A 16,232-nucleotide genomic window follows, 5' to 3' on the forward strand; every position below is an offset into this window, starting at 1 on the left:
TGGTATTATCAGTGGAAGTGATGGCAGCAAGGGTTCAAAGGTTGACAGCAGCGTTTTTATGAGTTCCGCATTGTTTGCATCAGAGCAGAAACAAGGGCTCTCCTACACAACACTGTCGTCTGTCACTTTCTCCAGAGAGCAGCTAGACGGCGAGGACCAGCGAACAGGCCTTCCATTCAGCGCTCACAGGGGTAGGTACAGCGCTGCGTGCGTGGATGGGCTGATGTTGTGTCCAGCCAACACAGTTCTTCTGTCGTGTTTTGTATTTTAATGCCATCTGCCTCAAACTGAACGACCAGTGAACGACCGTAAGCAACCGACAAGTATTTCAGTATTGAATTGTATAATCTGTTACTCTAAACTATGATGATTTTTCTCTCTTCTATGCTTTCAAAATTTCTCTCTAGTTATCACAAACATTGTTAGTGATAACATTGTGGAACTTGACATTGTTATATATATTGTGAGTGTACATGATCAGGTTTTTTACTTTGAACTAGGCATGGCTTTGAACTAGGTCTGGCAAAACTGATAAAGCCCATTTCTATATCATGAGTCATTGGTCATTCATCTAAAGATGGACAGAGGAAAACTATTTATCTGCCTTATCTTTATTCATTTAGACAATCACCCGTCCTCATCAAACTGTGCATATCCATAGCTTACAGGCAACGCTTGGCTAACAAATACAAAGAGGATACAAAGCAATGTGTTGAGACAATTTAGAAAAGGCTGCACAACCTTTTAGAGTTTCTCTGTTGCGTCATGGTGGACCAAGATGGAAGCAGGTTTGACTAGCAGCATCTACCTCAACCAAGTAAGGTGAACCATCTTGACCTGTTATCAGGGTAGAGTACCATCTTGTAGCGTATGTTACACAACCCACGTTGACTTCGACCTCTGAGTAATCAATGAGTAAGGTGAGATATGAAAATAGTCCTGATTGATTAATACACTTGATAGTAAGTGTGCTGCTCCGAGGGCGTTTATGGGCCGTTTGTTTTCTATAAAGACCTCCCCGCCTACAGACACCCCATCATGGAGGTCCTGCTCCAGGCTCTCTTCAGCCCCCTGCCCACCACGGCCATCGTCTCGCTGTTCGCCCTGGCTGCTGCCACCCTGTTCTACCTCAGCACCCGGCCCGCGCCACTCCGGCCCCCCGTGGACCTCAAGTGTCAGACGGTGGGGATCGAGGTGAGGCGGCCCCGACTGAGACGTTCTCCCGTGTCCTGCACTCATGTTTTCCCCAAGCTTGCCCCGGTGGCTCACTGAAATACCCTCTTCCACAATATCGCTACCCAACACTTAATAACTTTAGAATCCAATGTCCAAATGCTGTGAATCTTTATTCTTCAGGTGGATCACGGCCTCTGGTACATCCATGTTTAACCCCGTTAGTGAACTCGCCACATGCGCCTGCCGGACCCATGTTCCCTTCACCCTGCGGTGCGATGCTACATGTCCTCCCTTGCCCTGTGTACCCTTTCCTGTGTCCCCATGTCGTCTCCATGGCGGCAGCACGTGTTGTGGTGTCTGACTGACGTCCCTACAGCGTGGTGCTGGAGGTGTGATCTGGAGATGCTGATGTGTGTCTTATGGTAGGGCGGGGCCCGGAAGAGTGCTCTGCTGGAGGACAACAACAACCTGATGTCGTACTACTACGAGGACGGCCGGACCATGTACCAGTTATTCCAGAGGGGGATGAAGGTCTCAGGTGATGGCTACTATCTATGGTTTCCCCTTTCTACGAAACCCTCCCTTTGATCATGTGCTCCAGTCCCTGTCCAAAGGGAGCCCCTTTTGAGGGCTGGTTCATGTAAAATACATTTGACTAGACACTAGAAAGTGAGATTAAGGGGCCACTCACACTAGGGCCGCGGCCCCGTGCCCGAGCTCATTTGCATACTAAAGTCTAGAACGTTTGGCTAGTGTGACCACGCCATCCGTATTCCAGCCCGGAACAGCCCCTCGGCCACGGCACACTTGGGAGAGGTGTGCCGTGGCCAAAGTACAGATGCTAATGAGATGACACACACGCACGTGCGGATACGCAACGTGAGTGTGGGTTTACGTTGGTGCGATAGTGAAGTCGAGGGTTTACTTGAAATTTGGGCCGACGACAGCATTCACGTTGTTGTTCTCCATTGTTGTTATGGCGGCGAGGACGCTTGGTGATGACGTATTTAACGTATTACGACGTGATGACGTATGTATGTAGGAGCAATCGTGCCCAGGCCACGGCCTTTGGGAGCAGTGTGACCGCGGGCCAGCGGGGGGAGTGGGGAGGGGGGGAATCGTGCTGAATCTTCCTGCAGCATGGAACAGGCAAACTTGCCTAGTGTGAGTGCGCCCTAAGATATGATGTGAATGGTAGACGGATTCAGTGTTAAAGCGCCCGTTGTCATTAACTCTTGTCTTGTTTCTAGACAATGGACCATGCCTGGGATACAGAAAACCAGGAAGGCCGTACCAGTGGCTGAAATACAAGCAGGTGTGTGTATGGACAGGGCCTATCAGATGCGCGTCATGGGACTGGGGGGACTGTAGAACTGCGTATTCAAACTAAACATTGCGTCCTGTTTCCTCCCCTGCAGGTGTCTGCTCGGGCTGAGCACCTGGGCTCAGGCCTCCTCCACCTGGGCCTCAAACCCAATTCAGACACCTTCATCGGTATCTTTGCTCAGAATAGACCGGAGGTATGTTCATTTAGAATAGCAGGTGTACCATCCCAATGAAAAAGCTACAAAAGCCTCTAAGGTGGTCTAGATTGTACGATGGGGTCGGTGCCTTGTTCACAGTATACATCTCCGATTGAGAAACTGGGGGGTGTCATGTCCATGACTGAAGCCCGTGTCTTGCCCCGTGTGTGTTTGACAGTGGATAATAGGGGAGCTGGCCTGCTACACCTACTCCATGGTAGCTGTCCCTCTGTACGACACCCTGGGCCCCGAGGCCCTCACCTTCATCATCGACCGAGGTAATTGGATCTGAGATTAACTTAATGGCCCAATGCTGTTGATTACAAGGCAGAAAGCCAACCGTCCCCTGGGTGCCTAGTCTTCTCTAATATTTACCTGGCTGCATTTATACATGTATTGTTTTGCACATCATGAATGTTTGCCATGATTTTGCCCCATCTAAAGTATTATTTATCATGGATAATGCACGAGGTCAGCTGCTATGCCTGTCCTGTGTTTTTTAATTTTAATTTTAAACCCACTGTGTGCAAAAGCCAGGACTTCAGCGTACACATTGACATTGTTTAACCTCAGCCTTTTTCTAAGCCCGCAAATGACACCATTTATCTTTTGCATCATTCCAGCGGACATCTCGACAGTCCTCTGTGACAAGCAGAACAAGGCCGAGTCTCTGCTGCAGAACCGGGAGAAGGGGCAGACGCCAGTGCTCAAGACCATCGTCATCATGGACCCCTTCGACGCGGAGCTGGTGACACGGGGGGCTCAGTGTGGGCTGGAGGTGTTGTCCCTGGCGGACGTGGAGGTAGGGGAAGTGCGCCACACGCTGGCTGCTGTAAGGATGGCGTCTTCGCTGTGCTCAGATTGACATTTGAGAAATCAAAGTGGCTAGACGCACCTCAAAGTTTCTTTGTTTTACAGGAACGGGGCAAAAGCAATCTCCAAAAGCCAATTGTAAGTAATAACAGAACGTTAAGTTCTTGTGTGTAAAATTTGCAACCAGTGTTCATTGGCAGAGTGTCAGCAGAGATCAAAATATTTTGATTTTCTGTTCCGCATCAAAGCCTCCAAAACCGGAGGACCTCGCCATCATCTGCTTCACCAGCGGCACTACTGGTAAACATTCTACTCCTTTATTTGTTGGCCTAAGGTTTGTCTCACAGTGTGTATGTTTAATGCATCTCATTACTCTCAGGAAACCCTAAGGGTGCAATGCTGACCCATGAAAACGTAGTTTCTGATGCAGCGGCTGTGGTCAAAAGCTTTGAGGTAATGGCTTAGTGGTTAGAGCTGCGTTTTTTTTTCTCTTGCGTGACTGTTTGTCTAATGAGTTATTTTATTTCAGACAACAATTGTGCCCTGTACCAAGGACGTCAGTATTTCCTTCTTGCCTCTGGCTCACATGTTTGAGAGAGTTGTTCAGGTAGGTGGCGTCAGAACCTTTCCTTCAGTCCCCTATCCTGCAGATGGTTCCATGATACATCAGAGTGTTAACTGGTTATCCAGTCGCCTCGTATACACAGAGGTTCTGCGTGGTTCTTTCAGATGGTTCTGTATGGTGCTGGGGGCAGGGTGGGCTTCTTCCAGGGAGACATCCGACTGCTGCCTGACGACCTGAAGAACCTCCAGCCCACCATCTTCCCGGTGGTTCCTAGACTGCTCAACCGTGTTTACGATAAAGTGAGTTCTTAACAACGCTACGGGGTCCACTGTTTAGGCTGTGCTTAAGGAAGGCTGTAGATGCAGCGTTCTAACTCTCAAAGGGGACCCTGTGTCTCCTGTAGGTCCAGAGTTCAGCCAACACCACCTTTAAGAAGTGGCTGCTGAACTTTGCTGTGGAGAGGAAGTATGCTGAGGTGAAGGAGGGCATCATCAGAAAGAACAGCATCTGGGATCGGCTCCTCTTCCACAAAGTGCAGGTGCTTCCCCTTCCTGGTTCTGAGTGAATGTCCTTAACGTGTGACGCCCTTAAGTCGTCCTGGTAACGGTGTGCCCTGAGCCGCCATCTTGGGTTATTGAGTGCATCTGTTTCATAACACTGTGTTCAGGAGTCTCTCGGGGGCCGGGTGCGGGTCTTGGTGACGGGGGCGGCTCCCATTTCCCCAGCAGTTCTCACCTTCCTGAGGGCAGCTCTCGGTTGCCAGGTATTGAAACCCTCCTTCTCTGGGCAGGCATTGTCCTCTGTAAACCTGTCGACTATGCTGATGGATTGAATGTAGAATAATTTCTTCTTAAAATGATTTTGCTGTTGAATAGCTTTCAAAACTATGTAAAATGTCCTCTGGATTGAATGCGTTCAGCTGTGTTTGGATACTGATCAAAGCTGTTGTGTGTGGCGTGCCTTCAGATCTTTGAAGGGTATGGCCAGACCGAGTGCACTGCAGGCTGCACCTTCACCATGTCAGGCGACGCCAACTCTGGTGTGTTGCATCTTATTTAGCAAGGCTCTTGGTATCCCTTCACTGATGGCTCTCGCCTGCTATCACTGAATGCATAACTCGTCCAGGTCAATGATCAATTGTTGGTATGTGATCAATAACAAGTTTATATCACGGTCTGTAGTAACCTAAAGCGTTGTTCCACAGGGCATGTTGGTGTCCCGGTGCCTTGTAACATAGTCAAGTTGGAGGATGTTGAAGAAATGAACTATTTCGCTTCCAACGGTGAAGGAGAGGTAAGCCACTGTAGCTGTAGCATTCCACATCATGATTTCTAGATTAGAAGCTCATTTGTAATCAAGACATATTGAACACTAAAATGGGTTATTTACGTGAACTTAATTAACCTCTTAGGTTTTCCTTGTCCCTTAGGTTTGCATCAAGGGTAAAAACGTGTTCAAAGGGTACCTGAAGGATCCGGAGAAAACAGCAGAGGCCTTGGATGGCGACGGCTGGCTTCACACAGGGGACATTGGAAAATGGATGCCTGTAAGAGGGAACGGCGAACAACACGACAAACATCATGTTTACTCCAACAAACATGTTTACTCCAACCATTGACTTGGCATTTAACTTTCAGACATAGGTTGTGAAAGGTCACAGTGCAAACATAATCTTTGTTATTCATGCGCTAGAAGCATGAACAAAGGAGGGGATACTTAACAAACTGGATCAATATTTTTGTAGATCATGCTGACTATGGTGCTTATTGTCAGAATACTCAAATGTTTTCTTCCGTTAGAGTGGAGTCCTGAAGATTATTGATCGAAAGAAGAACATCTTCAAGTTGTCCCAGGGGGAGTATATTGCACCGGAGAAGATTGAGAACGTCTACATACGCAGCGAAACGGTGGCGCAGGTGTTTGTGCATGGCGACAGTCTACAGGTAACGCTCGCGTCCAACCGTCAGCCGGTGTATTCACATCACAGCGTCGGCCTGTCGCTAACCCTCCCCGTGTGTCCCCAGTCCTGCCTCATAGCGATCGTGATCCCCGATGCAGAGACCCTGCCCGGCTTTGCCAAGAAGCACGGCCTCTCCGGCTCCGTGGAGGACCTCTGCCAGAGAACGGTAGCGTGTGGGCCCCTCCTCTTCAGCTGCTCTTAGAACATGTTTCACTTTTCGACACATCCTCACTGCAAACTGCACACTTTTGACCCTTGGTGACCATGAAGCAGTCATAATCTTATCTGTACATCATCTTCAGATTAAAGCCAGGGCCCAAAGTCCATTTGGGAATTGATTATTTTTAAATTGATCTTGGTCCAACATGAGCAGCGGTGATGAAACGTGAGCTCTGAGTCTGACCGCTGATTGACCCCTCTGCAGGAGATGAAGAAGGCCATCCTGGCCGACCTGACCAGGCTGGGCAGGGAGGCGGGACTCAAGTCCTTTGAACAGGTGACGGCTCTTCTCCATGTACACAAACTCCAGATGAGAGGTTCCCTGTTTTCATCCGATTTCTCACGTGGTACGGATCGTACCACAAAGCTGAAACTACTTTCAGTACTTTTCATTTCACTTTCAGAGTGAACCCAATGCTTGGTTAATTCTAACCTTTTGGTAGGCTACAGGTTGGAACAATGTGCAAATAAAATACTTTAGAAATCGAGAAAGATTCTGTAGTAGGTAGCTGAGGGTTCGTTCAGTAGGAAACTATTCAATTCAGGGTCACTATGAAATGAGGCGACAACTTCACTGAAATCGACAGTTCTATTTCTATTTTCTATTTATTATACAGGAAAGTATTAAAAGTACCAAAGTTACAGTTTAAAACGGGCCTGTCTCAGTTAAATAGCTGATTTCCAGCAGGTTTTTGTTAGTTCATGGTAAACAACACGCTCTTCACGATACATTGCGACCTGCTAATCCCCCGACGCCCCTCCGTCGTGCAGGTGAAGGACGTGCACCTCCACCCAGAGCTCTTCTCCATCGAGAACGGCCTGCTGACGCCCACCCTGAAGGCCAAGCGCGCGGAGCTGAAGACGCTGTTCCAGCCGCAGATCGAGAGCCTCTATGCCAACATGCAGTGACCGGACCTGACGCAACCATTCCTTCCCTGTTCAATTCATTAAAACATTTAGCGAGAGCTCGTCTCTGTTTCCGTTGTCTTATCAGGAGGTTCCTGAAGACTTTGACCAAGGTCATTCTTTTGTAATATTAAATTACCCATTGTGCGCCGAGGTAGAGAAGTTTGTTCTTAACCAGGTAGAGGAGTCTGTCCTAAGACCTGGCCGAAGTCTGTCCTAAGACCTTCAGATAAGTGGTGACTATCATGCTGATTTGCAGATTCATTGCAAATTGCTTTTTAATCCTTGTGGAAATCATAAATATAGGCAGCAAAGGGATTCCGAGAGAACATTCCTATGACGACAGTGCCCCCTTGTGGTGCAACGGAGTATGACCTCACCTCATGATGACTGGGGGGGGGGAATCACAGAGGCGTCGATTATCTGCATCCATCTGCGGGGTTACAACTCTATTTAATGGAATCATTAAGCGTTACCAGCATCTCAGTTTAAAATGAATACATGTTGGCAGCATTGATGACTTCGACGCGTAGAGAATAAAAAGCTGTGTAATGGCGCCCCCTTGTGGCGGGAGCGGTCCAGCCCGGACCGTGTAGTACCTGGGGTGGACTGGGGAAAACCCACTCGCCTCCTTGACGCGGCTGGAAGCTTTCCGTGTAAAACAAGTGGAACAATTCCCAACACGTATCTGCTGGTTGGCTTCTAAACTCAAACGGAATGAATTGATTCACAACTTTTGAGAACTTGTAAGACTTTGGAGAAGCGTCGAGTTCAACATGTCTTCTTCCGCTACAGGTGACGAGCCTGCAGAGCAGGTAAGCCTCCCTGTCCTCAACTTCTTTCTACGCTGTTGGGTTCAGGAATCTTTTAGTTCAACGCTTATTGCTCACTTCAATGAATTAACTGGCAACGGGGGCGTGTGAAATCTGTCTTTAGACGTGATATCCGCGGGGCGCTGCGGGTTTTGCATGTTAAACGTTGCGTTAAAATTAGGATTAACTGAAGCCAAGTTCATGTAAACATCTAAAGAACAAGTGACATTATCAGTTCTGCTGAAGGTCTGCCTGGCATCGCAGGTGTGTTGTCTGTGTCCTGCTGTGCGTAAAAACGGAGCTTTATCGTGAACCAACCCGGCCTACTTGTATAGAACAGTTGGGAATGTCTTGTATTATGAAAACACAGCCTACTTATAAAGAACCGGTACACTGCAAACTCAGCCTACTTGTATAGAACAGGTATACTGCAAACACGGCCTACTTATAAAGAACAGGTATACTGCAAACACAGCCTACTTGTATAGAACAGGTATACTGCACCTACTGAACTGCAGAACATACCAACTGTAGAACATACCAACTCAACTGTAAAATCATATCGTTGCGTCACAGTTCCTACAATCCCAAACATGCACTCCAGTGAGGAGGAAACAAGTTGGAAACTTGTCTACTTGCTTCTTCAAAATAAAGCACTTATTTAACACTAGTTGATTGTCATTATACAGGTTAAAAGTGTCAAAAGCAGTGGACCCATGACTCGCTCTCTGGGTTGGTTGCTGTCTGCCCAGGCCTGCTAGGCTTCACTAGAGACTCTGGGCACATGACTATTAGCCGCTTCTTTTGTCGGTCATCCGGTGGGTTAATGGTTGACAATATTCTGCAGTCTGCAGAGTAAACAGGGTCAACACTGCCATGTCCGGCCAGGACCCTTCACCTCGGCCCTGCCAGGGCCGTGAAGTGACCCTCACTGGTCCGTTACGATGGCTTTAGAACAGATACGTTGCCAAATGGCCTTTGTGGTTCTCCTTTAGTGACCGACATACACACACACACACGCACACACAGACACACACATTCACATACACACAGGGTCATTTGGTAGGTCACTTGGTCTAGCTGTGACCGGTGATAACGAATGAATAGCCCTTAAAGTTGGGCTGTTCATTAGTTATCCCGACCTTCCACTGAATACTTTACGGAGCGTGAAGGGGGCCACTCTTATTCTGCTGAATCTGCGTTTCTTTGAGCTTATTGATTAGTTTGCCCCCGGTTGTTCACCGCGTCTCCAGACCCCCTGAGAGGCCTTCTGCAGGCTGTACGGCTCGGTCCTCCTCATGAACGCCTCCTCCTGCTGCCTCACGGGGGATCTGCACTGCAATGCATTTCCTTGTGGCAGTAAGGTAATAAAATATTACCGTGAGACACATGACTTGGGTTATTAAATATCGTTTGGCTGAATGTAAACTAGAGGAGGTTGTTTGACTTCAGGCCTACTGGTTGAGGGCAGGGGGCTGTGGAAGTGAGGTTATGATTGATAATGATTAATGAGGAATGTATTGTTTACTTCCGTCAGCGCCTGTGTGTTTGTGCTCCTTATGCAACAGGGTGAATAAGGTTTCATGTATACAGTACGTTATTCAAAGCAAAGCGCAGACTAGAGTTAACATGCCCTCAGTATCCTGTACGATGCAGGGGAGTATTGTAGCGCCATTGTTTTTGTATCATCTGTTCTGCAACAGTTTCCCTTTGGCATTCCTTTCTTTTCACGTACTAGGGCATCATGAAATTCGAGTTAATCAACATGTTTCAATCTCCCTGAACAAATCGGCCCATTATGGTGTTTAGAGGTGTGATGTGCGGTGTGTGGTGGATCCCAAGACAACACACCCTGTAGGGTTTTATTTAGAGCTGAACTAAACATTATTCTGCTTCCTTTGTCGGTGATCCAGCCTCATCAGAATGTCAGTCAACAGCCAAATCCCCTCAATGTTCCCTTAATCTGTTGATCCTGGACGGATGAACGTGTGCTGATGTGTGTCTGGTGCAGCGAGCCGCGCACACACGCCTCCCAGCCTGCGGGGGCACTGTGGTAGGAAGTCCCCCGCGGGCAGAGGGACAGACGGGGACAGGGACAGAGAGACAGGGGGACAGAGAGACAGGGGGACAGAGAGACAGACAGGGGGACATAGAGACAGACAGAGAGACAGACAGGGGGACAGAGGGACAGAGAGACAGACAGGGGGACAGAGAGACAGACAGGGGGACAGAGAGTGGGACAGGGGGACAGAGAGAGGGACAGGGGGACGGACGGCGAGGGTCGAGGGTCACTCTGCTCTGACGCCCTCAGTGCTCTGGCCGTGGTTCTGGGCTGAGGTTGCTGAGAGGGAGCTGAATGCGTTTGACGGCGTCTACCAGAGAAGTGCGGTACTGAGAGGTGAAACAGACCAGTGTCCACAGCCCGGGAAGGTCTGTCACATAACCGTGCTTAATACCTAGTTTCATGTTGCAGTAACTTAATAAATAGTTTTCTCACAAAAGTAGTAAAGTAGATGTTTATTGGTGGAGCTCAGCAGGGGAAAAGGAGATAACTCCATGTCTTACAGAAGAGCCTTTATGTGGAACATCTGCGCGTTGGGACAGAATGCATGAATGAATGAGTTCCAGTCTGGAAAGGCCACAGACAGAGCAGCGCTTCTGTAAACAACAGAGACGACCCATCTAACTGCTGCTCCTGCACACGCCAAAACAAATAAGCTGCAGTCCCTAGCACCGACTGGCACCGGCATACACACCACGGACATCTCTTGTGCTGCCACGTGTGTGTGTGTGAGTCTATCATACAGTGGCTGGGAGGTGTGTATCATACAGTGGCTGGGAGGTGTGTGTGTGTGAGGTGTGTGCGTGTGAGTATCATACAGTGGCTGGGAGGTGTGTGTGTGTGAGGTGTGTGCGTGTGAGTATCATACAGTGGCTGGGAGGTGTGTGTGTGTGAGGTGTGTGCGTGTGAGTATCATACAGTGGCTGGGAGGTGTGTGTGTGTGAGGTGTGTGCGTGTGAGTATCATACAGTGGCTGGGAGGTGTGTGTGTGTGAGGTGTGTGCGTGTGAGTATCATACAGTGGCTGAGAGGTGTGTGTGTAACCGTCTCCTCAACCCCAGGGTGACGAGGTGGTATTGGCAGCATGTCTGCGTAGCGATGGGCCCAATGCTGCTGTCACCCGGGCCCCTCCGGGAGCCCGCCTGCCGCACTGGGGGCCAGCCTGCCGCACTGGGGGCCCGCCTGCCGCACTGGGGGCCAGCCTGCCGCACTGGGGGCCAGCCTGCCGCACTGGGGGCCCGCCTGCCGCACTGGGGGCCCACCTGCCGCACTGGGGGCCCGCCGCACTGGGCCCCTCCAGATCCAGGTCTCTCCACCTCCTGATCCGGTCCTGGTATTTTGGTCCTGCATGTGAACAATCATATTCATATTTGTCGGCCTAGGACCTACATGCAGTTAAATATGTGTTGTGTTTTAAACACACACACCGACACACACACGTACGCACGCGCTAACAAAAAGATTTTGATTGGTTCGGTTTTCCAGTTTGGCGAACAAGGGAACAAAGAGCATGTAGTTAGTGAATAACGTGTGTATTATTATCCGATTATCACGTGCCTTCCTCCTGCTGATCCCATCAGTAGAGCGCCCCGAAGAGCCTCCACGCCCTCAAAGTGAGGCTCTGCTACGGCGTGGTACAGCCCCTGGTGTACAGGCTCGTCCACCCTGAGGGCGAGGGGGGGGTGGTCACTGGTGGAGGAGGTGGTGGAGGAGCAAGCATCCCTACAGCTGACGGAGGTTGGCAATCAGACCATTTTAGGCACTGAAGCGACCATCTTTTTACTTCCATTAGCTGTGTGTGTGTGTGTGTGTGTGTGTGTGTGTGTGTGTGTGTGTGTGTGTGTGTGTGTGTGTGTGTGTGTGTGTGTGTGTGTGTGTGTGTGTGTGTGTGTGTGTGTGTGGTAGTAGTGGACAAAGAGGAATTGTAAATCAGGGATGGATGGAAAATCCTTGTCTTTGTGACTGGTGTCTGCACTTTCTCATTGGCTGTGTGTGTGTGTGTGTGTGTGTGTGTGTGTGTGTGCGTGTGCGTGTGCATGTGCACACTTCCATTTGTTCTCAGGGCGACCAGATCTCCGGTCTCTGAACAAACCTCTCTCTGTTGCCGTTTGATTGCGGTCATTTAAAATGTTAACATGACATGTTTGAGTGGTTATCAGCTGAATAAGACATGTTTATTTAACCTGAAGTGTCCCCTGGCTGTTATATAGAGGATTAATGACTTTGTCCTCATCCCGCAACATGAGACCCTCCAGTGGTTAAAGTTCCTCACTGAGTCGCTCCTATACGTCCATGTTAAACTTAGGTTTCTTGAGGAGAGATGTGCTCTCCTCAAGAAACCACAGGGGCCCGTGGCGCCCTGAACACCACCACAAGGCTCCACTCGGCACTGTGGGGAAGAACAAAGCGGGGGCCGTCAGTGAAGTGAACCTTGCTGAATCATGGCTGGAGGAATAAAGGTAAAGTATAGCGGCTTCTCTGTGCAGGCTCTCTGCAGCAGCTAGCTCTCCTGCAGAACAGATCCCATAAACTTAAAGAGACGGGTCCCCCTGTCCACTTAACCGCTGACCCGACCACACGACCCCCAGAGCTGCTGAGCGTCCGGCTGTTGAAGCGGTTCTCTCGACCAGAACGCCCCGCTCAGCACCGGGGGCGGGCGTTGGGTGGGGTCGCACTCATTTGACTTTATGTTCATTCTCGGGCCGTCCCTGATCTCTGCTGCAGGGACTGGATTATGGATTTAACAGTTGAAATCCCTCTCCAACCTCAGAGCTCATTCACGCCCTTTCAAAGAAATACAATCTATGGAAGTAGGACAGGTCATAGTTACAACGTTTTGGTTCTGCTGCCCTGAAGGGTGTGTTGGTAGACAGCTGACCATCTGATCCACACTGACAGTGCTGACCCTAGTGGGAGCCATGTTATACACAAGTACTGACACCAGTGTAAGTACTGACTCTAGTGGGAGCATCTGTTAACCAAAGTACTGACAGTGTTCCTCCAGTGCTGTCACATGCCGCTCTGGGTCAACGTGATGTTCCATATCCTGTCCTGACGTTTACGACGTGTGTCACATGGGGAGCCTCTCTTAAACCAATGTGATACTCTTGGTTTGCCTTTTATCTTAATGACTGTTTGCCTGCTTCTCATTCAACCCTTGCTCAAAGTATGCATTGAGGTATCATGCCACATCAGGAGGGTTGCCATGGGGACGATTCCATTCCCCAGTGTTTTGCCAGCTCCATGGCAACCTCCATCTTCAGACTACAGACCAAGTGGGACAATGCTGCCATTCTTTCCATACTTCATCACTTTCTTTATTCAGATATGAACACTAATCTATCTGATATGCGGTTGGATGCAGCACCCATGCAGTAGTTAGTACTACTTTTTAGTCATTCGGGAGACTCCTGTAACCAAAGCACCACGACAGATAGAACCTAGCAGTAATGAGCAGGCCTGGGTTCATGGGCATTGTGCAGAACCATGCCTCCAGACGGACTGAGGTCATGGGTCCAACATGGATGGCTCCAGACGGACTGAGGTCATGGGATCCAACATGGATGGCTCCAGACGGACTGAGGTCATGGGTCCAACATGGATGGCTCCAGGTAGATCGAGGTCATGGGGTCCAACATGGATGGCTCCAGACGGACTGAGGTCATGGGTCCAACATGGATGGCTCCAGACGGACTGAGGTCATGGATGCCTCCAGACGGACTGAGGTCATGGGTCCAACATGGATGGCTCCAGACGGACTGAGGTCATGGGGTCCAACATGGATTTCTTGCAGCGACTATCTTGGATTTAATTAAAATATTTACAAAACAAATAAGGGTAAATGTTAAACCAGAAGACTGGATCAGCCTTGTTGGGGCAACAGCCGCGCCAAGGAACCTGTCTGCCTGTCAGTCCTTCAGCCAGGGGATCTGAAATAAGGTGAACTGTAGACAGGAGACCTCCTCCAAGCATGGAGGAGGTGAACCGTTTAGGACATCTTTAATAACTTGCCAGTTATTAATACATAAACAAACAAGAAGAGATGATTAGGGAGTAAACTTATAAAAATTGTAAATGCATTTTTCTGCGTTCAGTATTCCAAGCAGACCGCCGTGTTTTAGGTAAGAAAGAGTTGATTTGGTGTTTGATAAATGTAGCTTGTCGTTCATTTATATGCAAATACAGTCATGCAGTGGCACTATGATGCTGTGTAGCAGAAGGCTCCTGAACAGACAGGGGAGGGCGGAGCCGGCTAACGGCAGCGCTGCGATCGGCACGGCTCATCAGATGCTATCAGTCTGCTGGTTCATTCCTGGTTGGCGTCTGGAGATGATTTATGAGGCATCATCAGGAGAGGGAGAAACACAAGAGGAGGTGGTTCTAAGTATGTTGTTCCAACATGTTTCCTCCTCACCCAAGTTGTGAATGTATAATTATTTGGAAGGTGAAAACAAATGGTTTGTTTGTTGTGTCAGCTCATGATGCTGTAACCGTAGCGATGTGGAGAACAAGGGACCAACCACTCAGTCCAGGCTGGGGTCCTATTACTGTCATACAGGGACACATTCTATTACTGAAGCGTTCTCTCTCTGTTGCTCTCTTGCTCGCTCTCACACAGAGACACGCACACGGCGATATATTTAGAATGCCCGAACAACTGAAAGCTTTAGTTTAGTTTTAATTTTTAAGTTAAATTGCCGTCCGGTGATGTTTATTCTAGGGCTAAACGATTTGGGGAAGTAATCCAAATGCGATTATTTTGACCAATATTGCGATTGCGATTTAATGGTTCCATATGTTGTGTATTATTCACTAAAAAATAAATAAATCATTCTTTGGTGTGACCAACGCGTTCTATCACATCGCGATTTCGATTTGAATTTGATTAATCGTTCAGCCTTAGTTTATTCTTGTTCATTTGCCGTGTCCATGACCACACCCATGACCAAACCCATGACCACTCCCATGACCACACCCATGACCACTCCCATGGCCACGCCCATGACCACTCCCATGACCACTCCCATGGCCTCGCCCATGACCACGCCCATGACCACGCCCATGGCCACACCCATGACCACTCCCATGACCTCGCCCATGACCACACCCATGACCACTCCCATGACCACACCCATGACCACTCCCATGACCTCGCCCATGACCACTCACATGACCACACCCATGACCACTCCCATGACCACTCCCATGACCACACCCATGACCACTCCCATGACCACACCCATGACCACGCCCATGACCACGCCCATGACCACGCCCATGACCACGCCCATGACCACGCCCATGACCACTCCCATGACCACGCCCATGACCACGCCCATGACCACTCCCATGGCCACACCCATGACGGTGCCATTGGCTCAGAGCTCTCCCCATAAAGGGGCCTGTTGAGCCCTCAGTGGTAGCGGCATAAACCCGCCTTTATCCTCCATGAACGGGTGGTAAACAGAGCCTGACCCGGAGCTGGTCCTCGCAGCGCACTGCCCCACGCCACGCAGACCTCTCAGGCACTCAGCGCTACAGAGAGTCCCCATCCATGTGGAGCCTGGGCCGTGCAGCAGGCCACAAAGGAGGGGGTTCTGGTCATGGTCCCACTGTGCTCAGAACGGGCTCTTTGAAGCTCTGTGTCATCCACTGTGCAGCTACACAGCCCTGATAAGAATATTGGATAACACTCAGACAGGACGAGACAGGTTTGCCTCAGAGTGCCAACGTTCCAATGAAGAAGGCTGTTGGGCCAGAGGCAAGTCTGTGGTAAAAACACATGAGTGTCTCATGGTACCCAGGTGTCTGTCGTCATGGTGCCTAAGTGTCTGTCGTCATGGTATGCCAGGTGTCTGTCGTCATGGTATGCCAGGTGTCTGTTGTCATGGTACCCAGGTGTCTGTCGTCATGGTTCCCAAGTTTCTGTCGTCATGGTACAAAGGTGTTAATGGCTGGACCAAACGTAGAAGGCTGTGATGGCGGTGCTTACTCAGCCTCAGCACACACACACACACACACACACACACACACACACACACACACACACACACACACACACACACACACACACACACACACACACACCGTGACAGCTCTGTCTGAAGGTCTTTATTTAGAGCAGGTTTCCGACCAGCAGTCCATCGTCATAGGAACACGTGTGTCTGGAGCTATGGTTGTGTTGTTACCTTAAACAC

General features: G+C 49.5%; 1 protein-coding gene across 2 annotated transcripts; it reads left to right on the forward strand.

Moving 5' to 3' along the window:
* The first annotated feature begins 39 nt into the window (after positions 1-39).
* On the forward strand, positions 40-7,221 carry acsl5 (acyl-CoA synthetase long chain family member 5). Of its 2 annotated transcripts, none has more exons than XM_030340971.1 (21): positions 40-191; positions 1,013-1,194; positions 1,603-1,714; positions 2,427-2,491; positions 2,595-2,696; positions 2,878-2,977; positions 3,323-3,501; positions 3,618-3,650; positions 3,761-3,812; positions 3,892-3,965; positions 4,042-4,119; positions 4,242-4,376; positions 4,481-4,615; positions 4,745-4,840; positions 5,044-5,116; positions 5,282-5,370; positions 5,507-5,623; positions 5,877-6,020; positions 6,102-6,203; positions 6,462-6,533; positions 7,028-7,221. In XM_030340971.1, the coding sequence occupies exons 1-21, from the start codon at positions 59-61 to the stop codon at positions 7,163-7,165; spliced, it is 2,211 nt and encodes a 736-aa protein (XP_030196831.1). In that variant the 5' UTR covers positions 40-58; the 3' UTR covers positions 7,166-7,221. The 2 variants fall into 2 exon arrangements, with proteins under 2 accessions (XP_030196831.1, XP_030196833.1); XM_030340973.1 differs by having other exon boundaries at positions 59-191; positions 1,029-1,194.
* The last annotated feature ends 9,011 nt before the right edge of the window (positions 7,222-16,232 follow it).

Source organism: Gadus morhua, chromosome 18, assembly GCF_902167405.1.
Source record: "Gadus morhua chromosome 18, gadMor3.0, whole genome shotgun sequence".
NCBI classification, from domain to species: Eukaryota; Metazoa; Chordata; class Actinopteri; order Gadiformes; family Gadidae; genus Gadus; species Gadus morhua.